The sequence below is a fragment of the Anopheles funestus genome, chromosome 3RL (genome assembly GCF_943734845.2).
Source record: "Anopheles funestus chromosome 3RL, idAnoFuneDA-416_04, whole genome shotgun sequence".
In the NCBI taxonomy this organism is placed as follows: domain Eukaryota; kingdom Metazoa; phylum Arthropoda; class Insecta; order Diptera; family Culicidae; genus Anopheles; species Anopheles funestus.
The window spans coordinates 59475803-59501450 of record NC_064599.1 but is presented as its reverse complement, the minus strand read 5'-3'; the positions used below and the strand labels follow the sequence as shown (position 1 = coordinate 59501450).

The 25648-nt window shown below is 44.4% G+C and overlaps 2 protein-coding genes across 23 annotated transcripts in view; both read right to left on the bottom strand.

Moving 5' to 3' along the window:
* LOC125768337 (MAP/microtubule affinity-regulating kinase 3-like) overlaps positions 1-25648 on the bottom strand; it is a 59275-nt gene that overhangs the window by 20283 nt on the left and 13344 nt on the right. For 16 of the 22 annotated variants that reach the window (XM_049435805.1, XM_049435814.1, XM_049435817.1 and 13 more), the window contains exons 2-9: positions 15958-17590; positions 6971-7183; positions 5860-6080; positions 5501-5782; positions 5139-5332; positions 2695-2807; positions 638-818; positions 32-317 (exon numbers count right to left, since the gene is read on the bottom strand). In XM_049435805.1, the coding sequence (XP_049291762.1) occupies positions 32-317; positions 638-818; positions 2695-2807; positions 5139-5332; positions 5501-5782; positions 5860-6080; positions 6971-7183; positions 15958-17307 (2840 nt within the window). In that variant the 5' untranslated portion in view covers positions 17308-17590. Of the gene's footprint in view, positions 1-31; positions 318-637; positions 819-2694; positions 2808-5138; positions 5333-5500; positions 5783-5859; positions 6081-6970; positions 7184-10802; positions 12012-15957; positions 17591-25648 lie in introns of those variants that run through there. The other 6 variants (XM_049435813.1, XM_049435812.1, XM_049435815.1 and 3 more) reach the window with 6 other exon arrangements.
* Positions 12552-25648, bottom strand: part of LOC125768433 (uncharacterized) — a 64845-nt gene continuing 51748 nt past the window's right edge. The window contains exon 3 of the mRNA XM_049436064.1: positions 12552-12667. Coding sequence (XP_049292021.1) covers positions 12653-12667 — 15 coding nt within the window. The 3' untranslated portion in view covers positions 12552-12652. The remainder of the gene's footprint in view (positions 12668-25648) is intronic.

Here is a 25648-nt window from a genome sequence, read left to right as displayed (position 1 = left end):
TTTTGTCTCTTATCCTATACACAATACTTACATCGATGTTCTTTCAGATGCACCGCCGCCACTACCGCCAGTGCCTGAACTGTGGTTGCTGTTCGCTCCTGCGTGAACACTGTTCCCGGTGACACCGGCCGTACCGCCTCCGCCGGTACCGCCGCCGACCACCGTACCAGTGCCACCCGTTGATGCAATATTGCCGACGACACCACCACCACCGCCGCCGCCCACCCCACCACCACCGGCTCCGACAGCGGCGGCAGCTGCGGCTGCGGCCACGGCCGTCGTTGGACCAACGCCTGTAATGAAGCGTTGGAAGATTTCTAAATTTTTCATGGCAATACCGTCGAGCCCCGGGTCGCTCGCAAACACTCTCTCGCCCCGGGGACATACATGGAATGCAGGGTGTTAGTAGAGAATATGTAACCATGCAGTGAACACTCTGATATGACAGAATGGCACAATGACTCAAGGATCAACCGGAAGGGTTATTTTTCGTCAGTGACAGTTGCGACTGTTAGTCGTGGTACACTGCAACACTACTTCAAGCTCTGCCGGATCAATTATAGCTCTCGTTGCTAAGAAAACCCTTTTCGCAGGTGGTGTATGTGTGTGACTATCATAAACCAAGCACAATACTTACGCAGAGTTTCGCCACCGCTGGAGGCTCGCCGGCTTGGTTTGGTGCTGGACGCGGATATGCTTCGATGCACGCCGCGATGCGTTGGGCTTTGCACCTGGGAGTTACCGGCTGCGGCACCCTCGTTGCCAGCAATGTTACGTAACGACAGGGACGATCCGGACCGGGAGCCGTCCGACTCGGACTGTTACATTGAACAGCCATCGCAAAATGCAAAAAGAGAAGAAATTAATCCATTAGTGTGTGTGTGTTTTTTTTCTTCTCATTTGCATCATTATGCGATGCAGGATGAAATAATGCTACAAGGGATGAGTAGAGTACGGACGTACAAAAACAAATATTCTGCCATTATGATCCTAATTTCTCATTTTTTAAACACTCTCAGTTACGTTTCAAGGTGGAACTTATTTGGAGATAGTAGAAGTGGTTCTGTTCACCGGCGCCGGAATGAAACTCTGAACGAATTATCGGAAGAAAAATTAAGTGCGCTTGGTACGCTTATTCTATTTTCGTGACGTTGATGCTCTTCAATCTCACATATGGACCAGACACGTGAGCGTCGTATCATCAGAGACCGATGGCAATATCCACACGACAGCCCGTCCCGGGAACCTTGAGCTAGGGGGTTGTTGTTTGGCTTAGGTGCGCGTCTGACTGCCCGTTTCATTAATTGGAATTTATTGCTCTGCCTATAAGTGTGCCCACATCCGACCGGTTCCATGATCGGTCGTTGCGCGGAAGGACACAGTGTCGCCGTAACGAGATGCTGCTGTGAGTGTCCGCACACAGCAAGTGCAAATATTTATCACACCCAAGCGATGACGGCGCAGTGCAGCAATCTAATACACATCGCCGTACTCTTTTTGGCATTGTGTGTATTGTAAGATGGATGAATGTGCGACCGTGGTTCTTCTTATCATGTGCTCATGTGAGATACGCCATCTTCTCAACCGTTTTCGAATCGATGTAGCTTGCGCTTTGCGCGAAGGCTCACGTTCCATCAAATGCGGTATCGTTCTATGCACGAATATATGGTTTGCGCGTTGTAGCGTTGTAATTTATAATTTAAGAGCAAGCTGTTTGGTGTTTTCCATTTTTCCCTTTTTGGATTGAATTATTAAAACCGAACAAATATAACCTTCCAAACGGAAACATTCCAACGCCGGTGAATTTGTACACGACTTGTTTATCTGACCCTTCTATACACATTGTACTGAATTATGATGGGCTATACTTTTGCAAATTAAAATATTATATAATTGAAAGTTGATGAGCCTCGAAAATGAAAACCAAATGGGAGATTGGTTGAATTTTTATTGCTACGTGGTGCTGGTATTCGTAAGATTAGCGGCGAGAAGCGAAACTAAGAAAGGAAGGAATAGTAAAGAAAAATTGAATAGACAAGAAAAAGTAGAACAAAGACAGACGAAAAGAACTGTAAAATAACTGCACGTTCAACTACGCGATTGAAACGGCTCAAGAAATGATAAAAAAACGCAAAACACAAATCAGCTGTATCCGCAATAAATGTTGCATGAGTTATTGTAATCAAATTAAATAGCTTTAAATACAGCTTTTGAGGTGAAGATAAACATTGAAAAGAAAGAGAATTTATCTGTGAATGTGCATTTTGTTTCGTGAAGTGTAAGACAAAAAAGGAAGGCATAAAACTAATGAAACAAAAGTAGAAAAAAATGCTGGCAACAGAAAGAAGGATAGTTTGATCAGCACAATGTGAACGGTTTATTATGAAACCTAACTAAATAAGGATGAAATTTAAATTGAGACAATACCGCACAAAACGTTGAGGACAGCAAGGAGGTAAAGGATTTAGAAAGTAACAGCACAAACTAGGAAAGGAAAGAGGAAGGAATCAAGTCGTATTATGAAAACAACGAAAGTAGCTCCATATTTAAATGGTTTGCTCCTAGAGCAGGTGCTCTAGAAAGTAAGGAGAGTAGATTTCTTCCTGATAGAAACGAGTTGGCGAAGAAAGGGGTAACGAAATTACAGGAAAAACGTAACGTAACATGAAAAAGAACGTAAAAACCCAAACTTACGTCGGTGCTTTTTCTTCCGAGCAGTAGATAAGTGGCGAATACGTCATCGTACATGGTGTTTGCCAATGAATCTTCAATATCTTGCCTATTGTAGCCCATCGCGACTAGCGCTTCTGCACGCACGTATGTGTGAGGTTTCGTTTTTTGGCCAGGAAGAAGGTTTAGTGATGTGTGATTTGGTGTTTTAAATAGTATTATTTGGTTTTCCGTTTTGATTTGTTTGACAAATCGCAAGCGAAATCCGAATATTGAAGTGTGCAGATTACAACGCCACAGTATTGCATCGGTTCCATCGGGCCCGGCACGCCCAACAGATACACACGGACGCCCGCGCGCGCGTGCACACACATACAGAGGTGCACATGGATCGTTGTTAGAGCATTGTGCGACAGATCGCAGCAGGTTTATGGGCAGCGCAGGGCACGGACAATATTGGTATGATGAAAAATCAAATGAAACGAGAAACAAGAGAAAGAAAGAAAGCAGAAAAAATCATTATAGGATGCGTATGCGAAACAGACAGTTGAACACATATATTTATGTTAGACATACACTATTTACGTTACTGGGGAATTGTTATTTTATTCATTTTTTGTGTGGGGAAAGTAGGAAAATTATTAGTAGCACTCGAGTGAAGGATATGAATGAGACAAAATTACTTCGGCCAATTTGAACGTGTTGAGTTGGGCGCACTGACGTTTGGTTCTCTTCAGATTCATATATCTTCAGTCAATCGCATCTGTTTGAATTACTCATAAAAACATCAAAACCAAAAATATATAACGCAACGTGTATAGAAAAAAACAACATTCCACAACAATGCATGTAAAGAAAAAGTCAAAACCAAAATCACACGATTGCAATGTTTCTGCAAAAGTTCTTTACGCGTACATTGCACAAATGAACGATTGCGGGAAATAATGTCACACAAATTTATTTTTATTTTATTCTATTCTTCATCGTGTCAATCGAAATCGTACAACGGTCCATTATTTTATATTTTTAATGTTTGAAAAATAAAATTTTCATGTAAAATTGAAACAGGAACTATACTTATGGAATGAGAATAATCTTCGCTTTACTATTCGGGAGCGATTGAATGACGTGGTAAGCATTTCAAGGCGATCAACATTTTTAAATCTACGAGAACAGCAAAACACATGCACATAAGAAGATAAGAATTAACTACTTCAATGTAATTGGAGAAAAAAATGTAAAATCTTAATAATAAATTTTCGAATATTTTGAAGATGGTATGTAATGTTGTACATCCGATCTGGAGCTGTTCTTTATATTACCATATACGATGGTAATGAAAGAATACCAAGTTACTGAAATTCTACTCTCGGAGACATCACAAGCAAAACGAGATAATTCGCGTACGGCCAAGATGAAGGCAGTATAAGACAAACACAATAGCATAGAACTCTTTAATTTTTTCCTGTTAGAACAAGGAAGCGGTAAACAAACAAAAGAAAGGTGTATGATTTAAAAATAAAATAAAATGTGATTTCAATTGCTGAAGAATTTATAAAACATTTTTTCACTAATTTTACAAAACAGTACATAATTATCACAGTGTATTGAAATTTAGAAAGAATTGTGCAAACTAAAGTGGACGTAAAAGATCGAACCAGGTGTATGTTCGATTGTGAGAAAGTTTGTTATTCAACTGCTTGCACGCGGTGATCGTGATTGCGTGAGGATACAAAAATTGCAACGAATCAAAATGTCCAAGAAACGACGCATGGCAGATATATTTTTGCCATTATATGTTGTTAAAAAAAACTACCCCGATATAACGAATCTCTTAAAAAAATGCATGATTTGATGTATGTGTGCACACATGAAATGGTGCGCTGATAAGATAGTACAGCGTTATGCGATGAAAAAGATACAAGCTGGATAAATTTGTTGCATTTAAGTGGTACCGCAAAAATTCACAAAAACCTATTTCGGGACCATCTCAAAACAATATTTGCAAAGCACGAACCGTTGTTTATATGAAAAATGGCAAGGATACAAAATTACGTGTATAATATACACCATGAATTATCTCGCTATCATCTAGCAGCATGAATTATCTCGTTTTGTACAGGTCACACATATTAAGAATGAATGTCGATGGACGACCGGAAATTTGACTAAAAATTAAAACCTAATTTCATCCGTCAAATGCATTAAATGTAACACAAAACATGGCGTTTTCTGCTTAACAAAATACATGTGACGGAAATCAAATTTCTTGAACGAACGCAGCGATTCTGCATCGCAAAACTGAACGTCACTAAAACGTTCGAAAACGAATAAAACTAATGGTCGAATGTACATGAAAGAGATTTCAGAAGAAAGAACAACAAAACGACAAATGACAAACATCAACAACAACAACAACACGCCACAGCAAAGTGTACAAGTTGAGTAGTTAGTGGAGCATACAGTACCCGTCTTACCTATCCGTTTCTGATCTTTAAGATCGGGCAACGGTTCGACGTACGGCTTCAGCTCATCGTCCTCATAGCCCATGTTCATCCACTTGTCCTTCATGATCGTTTCGAGGTTGGCGCGCTTCGATGGGTTGAGGACGAGGAACTTCTTCAGCAGGACCTCACAGTCGGTAGACATGTAGAAGGGAATGCTGCCCGGCGTTAACAGCCATTACGAGCGTCGTGCAATGGAAGATGGTTGATGTTTAGGAATCGTTTTAAAGTTTTCAAACACCATTTGCTTTGCTGTTGCAACGCGCATGATTGTCGCTGGGATGCGCGTACGGAATGCGACATCCTCGACATCAACCCATACTTACCGGTACTTGCCCCGCAGGACGCGCTCGCGCAGCTCCTTCAGGGTGGCGCCATCGAATGGCAGTGAACCGCTGACCAGAGTGTAGAGAATGACGCCAAGCGACCACACATCCACCTCCGGACCATCGTACTTGCGGCCTTGGAACAGTTCGGGCGCAGCGTACGGGGGCGAACCGCAGAACGTGTCCAGCTTCGAACCGGGCGTGAACTCATTCGAGAAACCAAAGTCCGCTATCTTAATGTTCATCTCACTATCGAGCAGCAGGTTTTCCGCTTTCAAATCTCTGCAAACGGGTGAAGCAAGGGTTGTGTGTGAACGGTACGTGCAAACGATGTGACGCAAGTATCAACGATCCCTTACCTGTGTATAATTCGCTTCTGATGGCAGTACTGTACGGCGGACACGATCTGTCGGAACTTGGCGCGTGCCTCCTTTTCCTTCATCTTGCCGTGGGCAACCAGATAGTCGAACACTTCGCCACCGGACGCGTACTCCATCACCAGGTAGAGCGTCTTTTCCGTTTCGATCACCTGAAACAGCTTCACGATGTTCGGATGATCGAGCATTTTCATTATCCGCACCTACAAGGCAGAACATGGAGAAATAAATGAATGTCTAAATACCTTGCAATCGCTTTTATAGGGAACACAAATGTCGCCATCTTTCGGTTGATGTTTCTCGATCACAATTCTATCGAATTGGACAATATTAAGATTTTTTTTTTCAGTTCAGATCAGCAAACTCAATGGGACTACTAATATCCAACGCATTGTAGTCTAATACGCGATAGGAGAAATTATGTTGCATAACTCCAGGCGTGCCAAGAAAATATTATTAAAACTACGAGATGGCGAGCCATCTTCAAAATAATTCTTAGCCCTACTGTAGGCGGAAGAAGGAAGTACTACTGCGCATGTGAAGTTAAGGACAAGATGTGATTTACTTTTTCTAGTAATTAAATGACATTTAGTTTCACGCATTTTTGGAATATGGTTATAGCAATAGGTAAAACCACCCCCAGGCAAAGATTAAGTACTGTCTTCAAATTTGATAGCAAAGCAGTAATTATCAACAACATCACAACCATGCTACGCCTTCCATATTAACGAAGCATAATTAGCTGACTTGGCACAGGTGTACAGTACCTGATAAGAAAGTGTAATTACGATGAATTAGAGATTAGATTCGACTGTGGCACTATCTTGATGCACGCGCGAACACAAGCTCTAATGAAGTTGGCAACTGCGTTGTATACAAAAAAAAACTTTTCTTTTACTGCTTTACTCTTACAGCATTGAAAGACTTCTGCCAGTGAAATTGATTGCAGGGTGGTCTGTCTATGGAATAATTTGCTTATTTTAATCTTCAACCACACAAACGCTTTCGGAAACCACCTTCGTGAGGAGTGGTTTCAGGAGCTGAACTTCCATGTCAACTTGCTCAAAGGTGTTGCGGCCTGTGTTGTACCTACCTCTCGGTATAGTTTCTGCAGTGAGGAAGGATTCAGCTGGGTCTTATCGATAATCTTGATGGCGACCTCCTTGTTGGTTGGAACGTGCTTCGCCAGTTTCACCTTTGCAAAGTTACCCTTGCCGATCGTTTTCAGCAGCTTGTACTTGCCGATGTGCTCCTCGCCCGATCGCCATCGGGCGGGTGTACCGCGCATTTGCATATTTGGTGAGCCCTGTGAATCATAAGAATGAAAGGAAGATTAGTGTGAGTTTATTGGTAATTCCGACTTTGATTCCCTTCTACCAGCAAATTCAACTCAATGTCCATCCTAATGGAGATTTGCTGGGAAATGCTATCACCTGGTCTCTTCCACAATCTCTTCCCATAACCTTACGAACGACTCAGTCGGAATCGATACAACTCTCGCACGTAAATCTTGCAGCATTATGACAACGATGCCGATTGACCGGTAGTAGACGTATTTCAAACGCAACAGAAACTAGTCCGAGGTGAAAGTCGTAAAAATGTGCGTTACGTACACCAAACAAACCACGTACGGGAACGGTGGCGCGCGCGTGCTTCAATCTTCCGCACACCACATCACCGACGGGTGAGAAAGTGATATTCTTGTAGCAGAACAGAAAAGTTTAGCTTTAATAATAGGCATAACCTTTTACACGAGTGCAACAAAAACAGAAACGGTTACAGAAGTCGGGTTTTCCGCGAGTACTGCTGCAGTACTGGTTGATAGAGGCTAAAGGAGGAGAAGGAGGAAGAAAAAAACGCAACCTGTGAAATAGAACACACATCGGGTATAATGGTACCGTGTACTTCATGCTGAATTTCCCTGGCCCCGATGCAGACACTGGCATGGTGCTAAAAATACACTCGCAAAGTAAAACATCAACGCATCACACACATTCTTCTTTCCGGTCGCTGACTGACGAAAATTGCCGGGAAGTCGTACGCCGCTCTCACGATTTGTTTATGCCCATTGAAGCGTGTGAAAAATCTGTGCCTGTGTCTCGAAGAAGTTCGAATTTTCTGGGTTAGAACAACAACAAAAAGACACACACAAACATCATAAAGAACAATAATAAAAAAGGTACACATTTTCCCAAGATGGAAATGCTTCGTGTCTGTCTGGAATCACTCAGATATACTTCCATTGAAAATCCTCTCTGATCCAAGATGAGACATAACCAAAAAAGCATCCAAGATTGATGGACCCTTCAGAATTGCGTACTGTAGAGCTTACATATTGTTTTTCTTTTTATATGGTATTATTTTGCAATTTACAAGCACCACAAGCAGAGCCCGTATCCGTCACATGGCTCAGCTAGTTAGTAAGGTCAAGGTTTATAGCATGCACAGGTAGCAGGGCATCGGGAAGCTTGGCAAGTAACATAACGGAAATGCAGCAATAATTACATAAAGAAAATCATCAACCATTGTGCACCGTTGATTAAAATCTCTATGCGCGATGCGAGCAGCACCAGCGGCGGTGATGGTGTCGATCGATGGAGTTGATCACCTTGGGCAAATAGAAGGTACGGATAGTACTAGCTAGTTGCCGTGCAGCTAACCGCTTACAACCAATTATATTCAATCTAACTGTATTTGATGAGGCAAATGTCCTTGTGGACGTTACATGGGTTAGTGATTCTACAAGTAGCTTGTAAAAGGTTTGTAGAACGGAAGGAACGAAACACTAACTGTTCGATACCGTATACGTCAAATAGCGACCGCTGCTGAGAACCCATTCGTGGAATTTATGCATGCCCATCAAATACCTTCCGGATGAACTACTTCGCTTACGACTTCCGGTTTGCTCAGTAAATATATTTGCTTGGACGATTTAAATTAATCCCGACGGAGATACGGAATCTCCCCGTAGCGCACCCCTAATAAGCCTGATCGTAAACCGGCCTGCAAGTATAACTATAAACCTTTTTTGGAGGCATTTAACATGTGACGAGTTCATTGCGTTGGTTAAAACGAAGTTAAACGATCTTATGAGGCTCGTAAGACGAGCATCATATTAACGCTGCCATACAACAAAAAAACACCCAAGAAAAGAAGCATTTTTATTCGCAAAACAAGACACCCTATTGAATATTGTCATAAATTTTCCGTAACCATAAGCTTGGAACACTAATTCCAGAGCGAACTGCTAGCTTCTGCGTCTGATCCGTTTTTTTTTCATTTGTTTTGCTGCCCTATTACCAACCAAACATTCGTCTGGGAGCCATCAGTTCTGAAAAGGGACACAGCGGAGCGCACATAAAGCTTAAACTCTGGCTCGTAAAAATACAGCTCAGTTCAATTTTCTTTACGACCAGCTTCCACACTATTGCCACGGTTAGCGGTGTAAGGGGATGGCGCTGATGTCTCGGGGCAAGTAATTTCGCGTTACTGGTGCCAAAGGAACTAAGCAATCGCAAACACACAGACGCTGTAAAATGAACAACAATGAATTGTTCGTGTACCAGGTGAGCAACAATTTCCCGGTGGAAAACTTGTTCGCCCTTTTCAGAAAAAGCCGCAATCTTACGAACAGACTTGCTGTCTGTGTCTTAAGGATGGTGTAAGGGATAAATAAGAACGAATAAGGAGTAGCTAATAAGGAAGGGTCAAAGAAAATAACCTCACTACACCAATACGTTGCACCACAAGGGAAGGGAAAACTTTTTCATTTTCCAAGCAAAATGAGCGACCACCGTTTAAGCAATCCCCATCATCACATCCATATGGTTCTTATACGCTTTTTTGCATCTGGAAATGAAACTCTTTCACACATCGTGCACGATTCAATTAATGTGCCAAAGCAAAACTGTGCTTGGTTGTGCTTTTAACGTGCTGTTTTCGTTGCATTTTCTCAAGGTTCGCAACGGATCCGGAAATTGATGCAAACCCTACGGGAGACTTGAGTGATCGATCACGTAAATCCTCACCTATCAAAGGCCCTTTCAATCGCCAGACGTGATAACTCGAGGTGGTTATTTGGAACGGTACGTTAAAGTTTCTCCTTCAGCACAGCGCAACTCGTGTACAATTGACCTTTGGCATCTGCTACAAATACGGAGCCCTTTGTGAATGTTAAAGTTCTGTTGAAGAGCATTCCAGCGTGTTGCGCTTTTTCAGCAGAGCAAAGTTTGAAAACAAGTTTCTATTACAGTTGGAAAAACTGTAGCGAATAGTCCCAGTGCAACGTGCAGCAGTTGTTCAGGCTACGTCTGGCACAACGTGAGAGGCTGATGGCATTTGGTCAGCGCAATTGCCACTTATCTTATCTCGGCTGTGTTCGCGCTAGCGACATCAAGCACATGATAAGCAAGATAGTAAGGCAATAGCGAGCAGCATAGGGCAACACCCAACGAACGCTACACCTCACGGGGACAATCGTACAACGATGTCGTTTCTCTGTTTGTGCTTTACGTACCACAACTCACACCAATGTACACAAGTAAATGGAAAACTTTTGATCCCGAGATAATACATTCTCAGGTCTGTACCTGTCCGCACGACAAATAGGCTCAATAGTACCAAAATAGACTGATGTGCAACAAAACAAACACTCCAACTAATTATGTGCTCTAGTGCTCTCACAACGGCATTTGCAACCCAATCCTAATGGCAACCGAAAATGTTTGAAGATAACCATCCCCGAGTGTCGTCTGTAGATCATAAAACACTTGTGAAGTTTCACTGCGAAATTTCCCATCAAAACTCTTAACGCCCCGTGCTAATACTCGATCGATTGTAAAATCGAAGCTAAAGCGTCCAATGCAGTTGTAATTGCCCTCTCGTATCCTAGTCACGGCACCAACGCATCAACCTCCTGTTGTTACCTGTACTTTTTGTGTTTGTGCAGCAAACTGTTTCAGCACCTCCGCACTAATCTTCTTCTCGGTCGTGATCACTGCTGGTTTGGTACTGCCGGAACCGGTGACCGGTTGCACCGGCACAGTTCCACCGCTTCCCATCGAGGAAGAGGTGGTTGAAGTGCTACCTGTTGCAGATGATGATCCTGTTGCGGTACTACCCCGTCCAGTTCCAGCGACCAAACCAACCTTTCCCTTATCAGACGATGCAGAAGCTGGTGGTGGTACGGTCGCTGAGGTTACCGTTCCGGATGGCTTCAAAGCTACCACGACCGGAGGTTTCGGTGCGAGCTTCTTGAGGCGTATCGTCTTGACAGCTGCCTCAGCATTCTTTGTGTCCGAAACGGTTCGATTGACGACGCGAGTTGCTTTGGGTTTCTTGCTGTAACCCGTAGCACCTCCGGTAGAACTGCGACCTTCCTCGCCCCGTTTGAACGCATTCTGTCGTGCATGGGCGAGATCATCGTCACTATCGTCGTCCACACCGACACTGTCTTCCCGTTCCAAGTATCCGAACCCATTGCCGGTAGCTACATCACTGATGCCGGTGTTCAGCAGGCTCGGCAGTTCACCATAATGGACGGGCCGTTGATCCTTTCGGCGGGATACCATCCTCGTGGAGTTCATGATCGGGGAACCGGGTGATCCGGGAGGCTGTAGCAGTAGATCGCGCCGCTGCTTCATTCGCTCATCGAACTCCATCGTGTTGATCTGACGCTCCAGTGTCTCCAGTACCGAGAGGGAGTGTACATCGACGGTCTCATCTGCCGCGTTCGGAGCCTGCTCCAGTAAACCACCATTTCCCGTAACCTTCCCTACCGGTTCCGTCCGGGTAATGTCGCTTAACTTTAGCGAATAGCCGTCACGTATGTCCACCCGTGCACTGGTCGTACCGACGATCGGTTTCGCCGCCGGTGAAGGCCGCTGCTGCTGCAGGTGACGTTGCGTGCTGTCCAGCTCGTTGCGTAGGTTGCGCTCGCGTACACCGAGCGTTGCGGTGCGTGGCAACGGTAACGGCGAGGGCACCATCGACACCGGACGTCTGGTCACGGTGGGCGATGTAATGGGTGGTGCGGGCGATGAGGTGGTGACGGCCACCTCCATCCTGACCGGAGCCTTCAACCGTATGCTCTTGCGTATCGCCTCGTTCCGTTCGAACTCTTTCGAGGCACTCATGGTAAGCTTAGTACAGGGTTTTTACGTTCGCTCGCTGCCTACACGCACACGCACACTCGAACTGTGGTGGAAACGGTGCGTCGGAAGATGATACAACACTTTCAGCTGCAACTTTGCTGCCCGGATGCGCGAAAAGTGGGGTGAAAAATGCCGCAGCAAGTACCAAACAACGGCACCAATTCACAACTGCTTCTCTGCTTCACTTCCGAATGGGAAGAAACGAGTCTCGAATGACTTTCTTATCAGTTCAGCTGTTTCGAACGCTGTTTTTACACACACACACACACACACATTGGGACTCTTGCCGATCCGAAAAGACGACCCTGTCAACGGACTGGCTGCATCCGTTAGTTAGTCAGCCAGCTAGACACTCGCACACGGCGCTGACTCATTCGTTGCAATCACACATATACACGCACATATGAATGTACATTGAAGTTAGCACAAGTGGAGATATCTGAATGTACGGTATCTTTTATGTTTTATCTTCTCCACACTCTGCACACGAGGTGTTAGTTGCGACTTGCAACATACACTCCAAACACTGGGTCTCGAAGAACCACACCTGAGCGCGTATCTCTGTGTCCGTCGTCGTACGTTACGGACAGAAAACGTTGGTTGGCGCTGTTTCGATTATGCTCCTACTCGCTCCTACACTGCAAGAGGTACATTGATTAAAGGTGGATGTCACATTATGCTGCGAAAAACGCTTACGAAGAGATGCAGTGGATGATCATGATGTGCGCATCGTGCGATATCCTTCACCGGAATGATTCCATCGAAAGCTAAACACACAAAATCAGGAACGAACGTCACTTTCCCATACACAGATATAATATGGCACGATCTCAACTGTTTGGACAAACACAAAACACTGTTTGTTGCCTTGCACGGTACGAAAGTAAGCTTACATACATGAACAATTACAGTACACATAAACATACACATACAAGGGTGGCCACCTCCCCATCTCACCTGGGTGGAAAATTGACGAAAACAGATAGGCAAGCAGCGACTGTAGCAGTTGCGCCCGCTGACAAATCGGTGTTTCTTTCACGAGGTAATCTTATCTCCCGTGGGGTTGTACTGTCACAGGACAAAGATAACATTTCAGGTCGCACATACGCAACGACAACCGCGAGGAGTCTCCGCTTTTGCGGACGAGTGCTGGACCAACGGCAAATGATGATTATTATTCGCTAGCCGAGCGACATTAAGCCCTCAAAAACTCGGCCGATCTATGCAGGGGTCTGGTCCTAGGTGGGAAAGATGTTGGCCTTCCGTTGATGGGGGCGCACCACACTATCCACCTACGCGTACTCTTACGCTGTCGTACACCTTCCTCTCGAACGGGGATACAGAGTGTAACCGAGAGCGAGAGTGAAGGAGCGGCCGAACCTGATCTGTAGCCCCGGTCCTGTACAAAACGTCATGTGATGATGGTAAATTAGAGGGTAGGATGGAAAACTGGAAGCTTTAGTACACGGCAACTGGACACAGGAAACTGTTGTCGAAAACTGCACGTTCATATGGACAGCGTTGGGCGAACATTAAAAACATCATATGCAGGAGAGTCAAACTCGACCCTTGTGCGCCAACCCCGTTGTTTGCGTGTGCCGGGAGATCGTTTGTTACGAGATCGGTTCGTGTCTTTTCGCACAGCGCAACAGCAATAATTACACAAATACACGAAAAACGTAAAAAACCCAACGCATGAGCTCATCCACACACAAAAACGCACGGTACACTTCAACTGTCACGACCAATCTGCGTGCGAGTTTGATGGATACTTAGCGACACTTAGCAACACAACATCCCGCCGCCAGCAGAGCAAGAATCGATGAGATGGTGCACCTTTCATCCGGGAACAATGGTGCCCGATACACCGATACCAATCGTCCGCTGGGGAAAATTTAAAAAGTGTCAACGACTGGTAGCTCAACTAGAGCTACGCTCTATTTTCGATGCTGTAGCAGCACTGCCCGGCAATCGTTTGGCGACGGGTTTAACGTGCGGTTCACCACCTAGAGTTAGCCCTGCGCACCTGTGACGGAAACAAGGTGCGATGGAGCAGGAACGTCAACCTCTACTGACGCTCCAAAACGGCAGAGGCGTTGCAGACCACTAGAGAAACACACACCAAAGTCACCAATACACATGTGTGGTTAACGCAGTGGTACAGTGTAACACACTTACTCTGTGTGCGCGTACCACAAACCATGGAGAAGGCGAAATGTGGGTATTAGAAAACCTTATACACACCCCATATCTTTCTAGCGCGAACGATGGGAAAGTTGGAAAAGCTTCAGTTTTCCAGCCCCGACGCATAAGGAGAGAGGGTTGGTGCAGCCGCGCGTGTACTCGTTATCGCCTTATCATACGCCCCTGTGTGTTCAAGTGTTCTCGTGCAGTGGCACACAACCATTTGAAAGTCGTGAGCGCACCCCGGACAGACGACCAACCCCCCCACAGTACGCATGTGAGCGATATGTACCTTCAGGTGGCAGCAGATCGATAATGGTCAACACCAAAGACTCCAAACTTTACACTCAACCCACACATAGCATCTCGTGGTGCGGGAACATACGCAATGGAGACCTTTTTCAGTGAATCTGTCACCAGTCGGGACGGGAGATAAAAATCAATTGTCGCACACCGGTGTAATGCGCGCGCAACTTCAGTGCTTAACCTCAACAACAGAGACCAGAGACCTAAACAAGACTCCGACTCTACACACAGGCCATGAGCGTGTTGCGGTGGTTGGTTTAGTGCGCTTTGGCTTGCTTGCTGTTGTATTGGATTACTGGAAACCCGATAACAAGCAGCGAACGCGCGTGTGTGTGTGCTACATTCAACCCTTAAATGGGCCACCAAGGGACGTAGTTGTTAAGTACAGAGCCCCACAATATTAGTCACTAACCTATGGCGGATTCGCTTTAATGGGTACACTTTCCTTTTCGGTTCTATTTCGCAAGAACTCCCCTTATATTCGCAAATGTGTGTGTTTCCGAAGGGAGAGATGGAAGAGAAATGGGTTTGACGAGGGTATGGATTGCGTCTAGCGGAGAACAACTTGGACATGGAGTTCCGATTTGTTGGAAGGGAAAAATTCAAGGTCAATTTAATTCACTGATGACGAACTTACACGCGTCCGTCTGTGTGAAGTTATAGGCAGAGAAACAGAGAGAGAGGGTGCTCTTTCTGATTGGGCCATAAAATACATATATCATTAGTAGCGCGAAGGTGTTGCCCATTTGAGGAGCAATGTTTAATTTAAAAAAATATATTTACGTCAATAGTGCAGAATTCTTTGCAAGCACAGTCACTGAGTAAATATTTTTTTGGGTGAATTTTATTGGAAAAACTTCCACTTTAACCGCTTCAACCAGTCCGGTTTAGCTTCTATTAATGGATATGGCCTCTATTATTATTCATCCAAATCTACCGCATTACACAGATGACTGATGCCTGAAAGATAATGAAAGTAAACACGATACTATAGAGGTTTTCATTTTCAAATTTGCAAAATATTGTGCTATGACATTTGAGACGTACAGATTGTGTTCTCATCAAGAGTCCCGACATTCTCAGATTCAAGTGCAACTGGGACGAGAAATCGTTAATTTCCATTCCGAATTCCCACTCCAGTTCACATTCAACGCAGAAATCATGTCATTGGATACACAGCCCAACCCCGCTACTGAGTATCTTCGGGATGACTGGAAAGCATCGTCCACATCTTCCTAATTTATCCTCCATTTCACACGAAACTGATATTCAATTTGTTGGACAAACATAAGGCTCATTCGCTTCCCCCCCTCAGCAAATCCCAAGCTCGCTGCTGCAGAGCTACAAGGAAATTCAGTTTGCCGTCGAAATTCCCAATAAATACGATACGCACGAGAAAATTTATGTGCGCATGTGTTTGTTTACTTCGCCTATTTACCTTATCCCTTTTCACCTCCTGGACGCGGGCTTTGGCACTCTTCGGTTTGTCGTGGATGGGTTTACTCTTGGCCACCACCGGCAGTCCACCATCGATCATCGTCACCATGACGCGTCGGTTTTGATGATTCGGTACCGCCGCACCGCTCTGCTTAGTGACGGCACCATGGTTGCTCTGGACCTGCTGTTCCACGATCGATGACGTTGACGGTGGATGGGCATGGTTGTGGTGATGGTGATGATGGTGCGAATGGTGCTGATGCGAATGCGAATGCTGCTGCGATTGCTGACTCGACTGACCGGCAGTCAGTACCGGTTGCTGTGACGTAGACGACACTAGCAGCGGTCCGGAAGTTGGCACAGATTTTTGATGATGATGGTGATGGCCGGCATGCTGCAGTAGTGCGGCAGCTGCAGCTGCCGCCTGTTGACGACCCGCCACATCTCCACCGTCCGCCGCCTGGATCGTGCTGAGCCGATGATGCTGCGGTGCAGCCTTACGATCTCGCTGTTCTTTCTCCTTCTGCAGCTGGGCTATCGTGGCGGGTGTGTGTGACTTTGAGCGCTTAAGAAACTTCATCATCGGGTTGCGAACGCGATACTGTACGGGTGCCGCAGCCGTTACTGCTGGAACTGTTGGGGAACCGTCCTCCTCCCCATCGGTTGCACTACCGGGCGTGTAATCGAGCCGCCGGAAACTCCCGTCCGCCATCTTGACATAGCATCCTTCGGTCGTTTTGTGGTAGGAATCGGAAGGTAACTTGTGATAGCCATTGTCCATCGTGCGGTAGTAACAACAGTCCGTCCGGTGGTACGTATCGTCGCCCGATTTGAAGAACTCCCGACTACTAGCTCCATTGCCTGCAACGGAGTTCGCCGAACGGTCCACCTCGGCCGCACTGCCCGAGGAGAGTAGCGCCGTCAACTCGTTACTGGCCGTTGTTGCTTCACTCGGACAGGACGGTGCTGTCACCGTTGTTCCTGTTGCGGTACCATTCGTACCGGTGGCACCACCGTTCGCTAACAGCAACCCATACTGGTCCATGTTGCGGCTTTCGGTGCGTGCCTTCTGCAGTAATACTGCGTCTCGTTTCGCTCCACTTCCGCCCACCGTGAGCGAATTCTCCTTCTTCAGCAGCCTGATGCTGGCCAGTGCCGGTTGAACCGAGCTGTGGCGATGATACATCTTCTTCCCATTTCGACTAGCGCCACCATGCTGAAGATGATGATTGTTATTGTTGTTATTACTGGCCGCCGTCCCGGAGGACGATGTTTGCCCCATTATGCCGACTAGTAGTAGTGGTGACGATGGTTGCTGTTTGCTGTCGGTCAGGGTCGCGACCTCGCACATAGCGTCATCAGGGAAGGCGCTGCAGGCACGGGCGGTGGTGGCGAACTAATTGTATTTTTCACTTTTCACTAATCGTTGTTGATATTCCTCACTTATTTACCACGTTTCGTTTTGTTTTCTTTTTAGATGATAGATCTCTACTAAATCACTTCGTTCTTTAATTCGTTGTTTGTTTTAGCACCTTTTCACATCTTTTTTCTTCTGTGTCTACTGTGCACACTACGATTTGTTTTTTCTTCGATATGCGTCTATTGCAATGCGTTCACTTTCAGCTTTCTGTTTCCTATTTGTTGCGCATCACACATCATTATATAATCAAGTAAAAAAAAACACATACACATTTAAAAAAACGGATCATCTTTCATCTCGCAACGGCAGGAATCGTGTATACATAGTTCTAATAAATAATAATTATATTCTAACGCATCCGAAAAGTTTCAAGTTTCAGTTCCTCTCAGGTCATTGATAAAGAAAAGCTTAAAAATAAAAGGTAGTTGGGATCAACAACATTATGATAAAAACTTCACATACTCAACTCACAACAAGGAATCGTAAACGTACATAATTATAGTGCTTTTGTGTTCCGTTTTCTTCGTACACACCTCATCATCACTTCCGCAACTAAGGTAAGGATGTACCGAGGGAAAGGATACAGCAATGCACCATTGCCTTTCCGGCATCGGAGCATGACTGATTTCATTGATTTTTTGTCCCTGCAACTGCAGACATGGCTATAACGGAAAACTCGAGAAGATAGAATGAGACGAGAATCTTGAAATGCAGAGAAACAATTTTCCGTTGTGTGGGAAATATGTTTAAAAAGTCGTTAGACCACTGCTACAGTGAAGAGACTAACATGTTTAGAAATTTTATAAGACTTATTTTTCATAAATTATCCCTGCTGTCGTTCTTCAAGCCACTTTTTGTCGTTTTGCTCACATATCATGCTCCTTTTCATGGTACATGCTACATGGTACAACTGTTCGAAATGGAACCGTTTTGTAAAACAACCTCGTACCACGAAACGCATAAAGTTTGGCTAAGAAAAAAAAGAACATACAAACCGTTTTTGGATTTCATGGTCACGCAAGAAAGAATTCGCCAACAAAATGTCTCAATGGAGTAACAGCAGAAGATAGACGAGAGGAGGGTATGATTGAAAGCTCTTGCTAAAACTAATGTGACAACGGGCCCGACATAGTCTTGCTTGTGCTGTCTGGAAAAGGGACAGAAGGACCTTTGGCGAGACGAGACGGGAGTAACGTTGTGCTTTATTACGGTTTCTAAATGGCGAAAGATGTGGATAAGAATTTTAAACATAACCAGCATGGTGAGCCCCAACTCCCTTGATCGTGTACGCATTATCGTTACATCGAAAGTTTGTATTGAAAAAAAAATGATCAGGAAAGGTTTAACTCATGCAAGCAGTAAGCAGCATGCGAAACGTAAAGCATGTCGTCTTGTTTATGAGGCTGGATTTTTTCTAATGAATTTCTTGGGAAGCATTACAACTCATCGAGTCGCCCGACAACAATAATACACATCATTAAACGTTTCTTCCCATCGATTGCTACACAATTGGAGCATGACCTTTACTGACAGCTAGAGAATACGCGCTCCCATACACGATTGATTAGACGCACCGCCATCAGCTACAGACAGAGCTCGTCTAAACCTTGAGAGGATTTAACACGAAAAAGTGGAACATCAGAGTTAAATCAGCTTCATGCAAGTTCAAAGGGAAGCACCGTGTAAGTGCAAGTGCCACCACGCCCAAGTAACATCTTTAGGCACGAAACGAATTCCCGTGGTTCCGTGTGCGAATCGAACTCGTGTCGTTGAGCTATCTTACAAGCAACAAACTTTCTTCTCTTGCTTCTCACACACACACACAAAACACACGCAATATCTATTCCGATTCTTTTCCCTCACGATGGAACCTCAATTCCAGGGGACACGAAGTTTGGAGTTGGCACAGATTTTTGATTCCATCGCTCGCGGGAAACTTTCTATCCACATATATTGAAGCGTATATGGAAACGACACTGAAGCTAACCTCAAACACGTACCGATGTGTGTTGTTGGATGGAAAGGAAAGATAATTACGTGTGTTGGTGCGTACAGAAGTGATAGACTGGCCCACCAAGCCTGCAGTCGATGACATCATTTCTGAAATCCTCAAATTCTCAAAGTTCCATTCTGCTCCAAACAGGTATGGGGGCGGACTCCAGAAATGGAGTTGTACCGCTTCTCTTCAGTAATAAAATGGCTTCTACGCTACCCTTTAAAAATGAACATATCGTAGGTTGATGGCGATTTAAATATGGTGACCGAATGGATCGCATTTGTAGTTATCGATCTTCACCGCGGTAAAACAATGCAAAGCCTAAAGGTTTGCCACGACGCGTGAAACACATACAGACACACCTAAGAAGAGACAGTGTCATTATGGCTGGCAACTTAAGACGTGAGCAGCTTAACTGTCGTGAATGCGCTCCATTAACGAGCGATTCTTGCTGAGGTGCATCGAAGAGTTTCAAGAAAGGAAAGTTGATACGTTATGGGCACCACGGCAATACGGCCAGGGGAGATAAGAGTGAAAACAACAACCCTCTATGTTGATGGTTGGCAGCTGATGAAATTACAGTGAACAGATCAGATAAAAGCTCCCGATGTTGTAGGAAGTGAACTGGAAAAAGGGGGTGGATAGAGATTGATTAATACAGCTGACAGGTTGAGTGTAATGGATGGAGGTGTTGGTCAATGCAAGGCACAAGTGAAAAGCTTTTTGTTGTTGCTTTGCTGAACTATAATGTCTTAATCTTTCGTAGGGTTTAATAATGTGTGTTCGACGCTGATCATTTTTAGGCACTTCACTCGATGAAAAGAAAGCTCAGGAATTACTCTTATAATAATTAGTAATAAATAAGTAATAAATAATTATCTTAAGAATGCTATTTTAATACATTCACAACAACCGAATCGAACCAAAAACCAAATGCATTTAACACTTGGTGCAACACCAATTGATAGTGTCATTTCATAGTGACCTTCTTTTTCATAGACCTACTGCAGCACCTGCGGACAACTTAAGTTAAACTTCACGCAGCTGCAGGTGAACAAAAAATGACCTCAAAACTCGCCTAAAACCGCACCTCACATATATTGGCGTGGTACGGAGAACCGGCTTCCATCTTAATCCCATATCCCGAGAGCCTTCAAGAATATGTACAAAACAGCAAACATAACCTGTCCGACAACACTTCACATTTGCGGTGATCAGTCGCACGGTCTATTGTGGAGCAGCTGCTACCCCCACAAGGTCACACACATTCGAAGACCTGGAGATTGTGTGTGTGTAGTACGGCGAGATGTATTTATTTATGTTCTTCCAGTTGCAACAAACAACCATCGGTTGTGCACGAGGAATGCGAAAAAAATACCGAAATGGCGGGCGGGCGCTAATCGTGGTCTCAGTAAGGACGCCTTCTACTAGATATTCAACCATTCCACGTCCGCACACAAAACGCCACATAGGCCACAGTTACTTCTCCATGAGAATGAAAACCTGTCTAACAGGTTCTCGACTACACCTCCCATTGCTACACCCCTTAGCGTCTCCCGAACCCTTAAGCGATGGTGTCACACGCGAGAATTACCCCTTTACCCGTTGGTGTATCTCTTTCACGTTGTTTTCAGTTCGTCATTTCGTCGTTGTGAATGAATGTTTGCAAAATGAAGATCCATGCATCATTCGCTTCTTGTTGAACTCGTTCTACTACGCCGTATCGCCGTAGCGACGGACTCTTGAAGACTTCGTCAGGCCACTCACGTAATATACCGGAGCAAACCTCACAATGCGTGTGATGTTTATTCGACGGGGGCCAGAAATGCTCCAACGCATTCGCGCAGCAAATCCAAAAATGGGTACATTTATTTCCCATTTCGGTGTAGGTGAAACCGAAAGGGCGAACGTTTCACAACGTGTGCAGTGGATAGAGAGTGGGAGTGAAAAGGAGACATCTAATCAGTCGCCGCATGCCTATTGCAAAGCCATATTTCCGTCCAGATGTTGCTGTTGCGTGAGCCTCCGTTTTGCAGAGAAGACGCCAGCACCAAGGATTGCATCATACGGCATGTAAGTAAGGAGAAGACTCGCACAACACGACGGATGCTCATGTCCAAACGGACGGGAAGGGCGAGATAATATTAGATGAGCTGTTCTTTGTTTGCCAAGAAAAGACGAGGATTCTGTCAGACAAATTTGAAAGGATCTCAAGGGCACATGGCTGAGCTAGTGGTTGTATTAGACCGCAGGCTTTTGTTTTTTAATCCCAAGCTCCCCCGAAAGCATTACCTTTTCTTTTCCACAAGCGGAGAGAAAACAACAAGACACGCCAAAAACAACAATATTTTTTTTATAGAAATGGTTTGAGGAGCTCTTAGGTTGGTTCTTGCTAAATATGTTTTGGCGGCTACTCCAGAAAAGCACGACTCCGTTCGAGTAAACATCTTGTCACAAATGCTCACGCTTTGAGGAAGATCTGCCGTGTAATTCGTCAAGTATTTTTAATACTTACTTTTGCTAATGAACTATTCCAAAATTGCAAGAATAATTTACTAATGAACTAGGTATAAAAAGATTACAATAATATTTCGAGTACTTCATCGTCCACAACAACGTCCAGATTCCTGGTATCAGCTGGTATGGTGTTCAGCAGGTCTTCCGAATTCATTGACCTCCAACAACTCCAGGGAAATAAGGGACATAACCACACTCAAATGCATTATTCCCATCGGAGGTTCAAAGGGTGTAGCCATTCTAACAAAAACCATCTGTTTTGCTGTTAACGATCGTAATCTGCCAAAGCTGACCTCCTACTAAACCTCTGGTCTACCCAAACAAATCCCAAATGGGACTATGTGGTTGGGTGAGGTTGGTGACATATTGATTTTGTTTTTTTACAGTTTTGTCGAGAAAGAAAGGAAATTTTTTACGTTTTTGAACAATCAATAACGGACGTGGGGTAAAAAACAATAACAGAAATATATGGCTGCTCAAAGCATAATTAAGTAATTTTGAGTGAATATGCGATAAGATATTTTCTTAGTAACCCAATGCATTTCTTTTAGGCTACCACATTCTAACAACCGTCCGTGGGTCTTTCGTTTAGTGACGATTAATGCGACAAAAACTTAGCCAACCGTTTCTCAGTAATTGATAAAAAAAAGCGTCAGTAACGTTTTGGCCTTGGTGATGGAAAATGTTAAGCTCGATTTGACGCCAGCTTCATTAGCTCGTCGCACGGGAGGTTTGCGTGTGCGTAAATGGCGTGTGGTTGTATGTTAATTTTCCACCCTTACCGGGAGGGGGGGGGGGGGGGGGGGGGGGGAACCCTGCGATACAATCGAGTTTAGACTGAATTCACTAGGTGAAGGTGTGGAAGTGGTTTGAAATGGACCTGAGATCGTTGGTTGCGTTTTCTGGCAGCGTTGAATTGCCTTTTAAATTAATACTCTTTTTAATGATGGATCGTTTCTTTCTCCGAGCTTCGGGTGTATAACATGTACCTAGAACTAATAACATTTTTTTAAGAAACTGACTTTTCAACAAGACCACCAGATTGGTAAAGGTCACCAATCGCTTCACACATCTAAATCCCCAATCTAAAGGTCACAGAGAAACCCGAAAGAGTGCAGTTGTTATAGAGCGGGAACAAACTCATTAGCAAGCAGAGTTTTGATGCGAAATCGTATCCCGTGGTCTCCGGTGGTTGGTGACCTTCATGCGGTACACGAGCCAACCCCGTATACCCGGGCACTGCGGGCAACGATGAAGATTATGTGACACCGGTGACACATATTTATGTGGTACACCATCCACAAACACATGCCGTTATGATGACTTCTTGCCAGCCCGCAATCGGATATGCCTTCGCTAACCGTATTGAGGAAACGACGTGACGTGACCTCTTCGTACATTCAACGACATCACATACACACACACACACGAGAAGTTGGCACATTTTCCTCTGGTGTGTCGGCCTCTCTTAGGTATCGGTAATGAACAATGGTAATCTTATGCTAATTAGATTCACCCCAAAAGGGGATGAAACATTGGAGAGGGATATATTGTTGAGGTGTCAACTTTGCATCTTGCAGGTTTGTGCGTTAGAACACCAGCTCATAAGTCAAAAAACGAACGATAAGCAAATGTTGATGATGTAAAATGATTAAAAGTTCTTGTGTTTTTGTTTTCTCTCTTGGAATAAGCAGCCACACACCTCACACGCTATTCAATGTACAGTCAAGGTTATAGTATAACGGACGGCGAATGAGTCAGCATACAAACTCACGCTCGTGCTTGTTGAGATGCATCCCCAATGGAAGGGTGAAGTATAGAGAAACGAGCGAACTGCATCATCATCGACCGTCATTTTGTGTCCTTGAAATGCGTGATATAACGAGAGATTGGTTTTTTGCAAATAAAATAAAAACTACAGCACAAAAAGCGATATTATCATAGTCAACCATAATTACGCCACTCAGTGCATAAAACAGTTTCCCGATTGCGTTAAATTGAAACTGATTGCATTTATGAAGTTTTAATTAATATTGCCTTGTACACTCCTGCTGCAAAGCTATGTGTGTGCGTGCGCCTGTTTATGGTTAACCAAAACTCGCACAAAATGGTAAACAAAGATAATAAATATTTGAAACGAACCACCTACATCTGGCACAATATGGCACTAGTTAAAATGCAAATAGAACACTGTGGAATAAGGCACTGGCATAGGTAATTAATTTACTCGAACCTGTTTCTCTCCTCTTCGGTGTTGTTGTATAGGTTCGATTGAACAACGGAATAATGAATACACACGCACTGAGTGTGTGCCTCGCGCACTCTGCTCAATTAACGTTCTAAAGTGCATTCGATGCGAATGGTGGCTTGAGGTGCATTAATGAGTTCCTCATTGGTTGAGTCTACCTGGTGTAGTGGCAACGCAATGTTGCCCAGGCACGTGGCACAGCCATATTTATTTTCATCTAGTCAGGCAGTTAAGCTTTAACGCGCATTTGTACAATAATATAATCTGACAAATAAAGATAGTACAATATATTATTCTGATTGTATACGAGCGTTCTCCAACAAGACAGAGGCTCAAAATTTAAGAGAAAGGTACTTCTTTATTTATGACTTTACGGTGGTTGAATGTTGTGCTTTTGTTGACTTCAATTTGGGTCCTCTTTTTCAAGGTACACCAAGCTGTCATGGTGGAATTGCGAACAGCAATTGAATTGCTTTGGAATAAACAACTCACACTAACCAATATTTTGATTGATATCTCTCTACGTTTCCACCAGTTTGAGTTACGTGTTTGAGAATTTGAACAAAAATGAAGGGATAAGGCTTCGATTGATTGTTTGCCGAAGTTATTCTCACGGTTCTAACGATTTCGGAAGATATGGTTGGGTCCTGTTGGAAATCTCATAAGGTGGAAGAATTCCTCGAAACTATTCGCTCAGCATCTTGGTCAGACTTTAGACCAAAGGTTATATAGGGCTTCCCCAGATCGATAGAGATTCTTGGAAGAATAATTATTCTCCCAAAAAGGTGTACTCATTACTTTGAGCGATGAGATCCACAGAAATTCGGTTAATTCCGATAAGCTCCATGAGATCACCTTCAAAAGTTATATTGACGTAAGCCTTACTCAAATACTGCAAATAAATTCCTCTCCACCACATGAAACATGTGACTACCAATGGCTGTTACGGAGGAGTTCCTCTTCTATCTCTCCCTTTCCATCATAACTTCCAACGGCTAATGAGGTGTGATGGTATCTGGTTGTTCCCAATAAACAACAACCTGTAATCCCATTATGCGGACGATGGGAAATTGCATTTCTGCAGTAGCGGCTAGATACCCGTTTTCCACTGTCGGCTCCACGCCTTGAGGAGGGCTTTAGCGTTCGCAAATCGATTTCTCCTTCGTAGAGCAAGTACACGGGGGAAAAAAATCCGCTAGAGGGAGCAAAGTAACTATAAGCACTGTTGCTTGGTTCCGGGTTATGCTTCGGGAGGTCGAGACATGGCAAAGTAACCTCGGTTTCGCTTTCCGTGACTAGAACACCTTCTTTTTCTCTCTGTTACCAATCGCCACAAAAAAGTCCCCCAAAGCCCGAGGGCTTTGGTGAGGAATTATAGAACTGTTCCGCCTACTGTACAACGGTCGCCAACACTAATTGCTTTTCCTGCGGTGCTAGGTAGAGTGAAGCAATGCACGACATTTTGTATTTTAATGTATTTTTCTACCCTCCATTAGTTCCATAACTCTTCC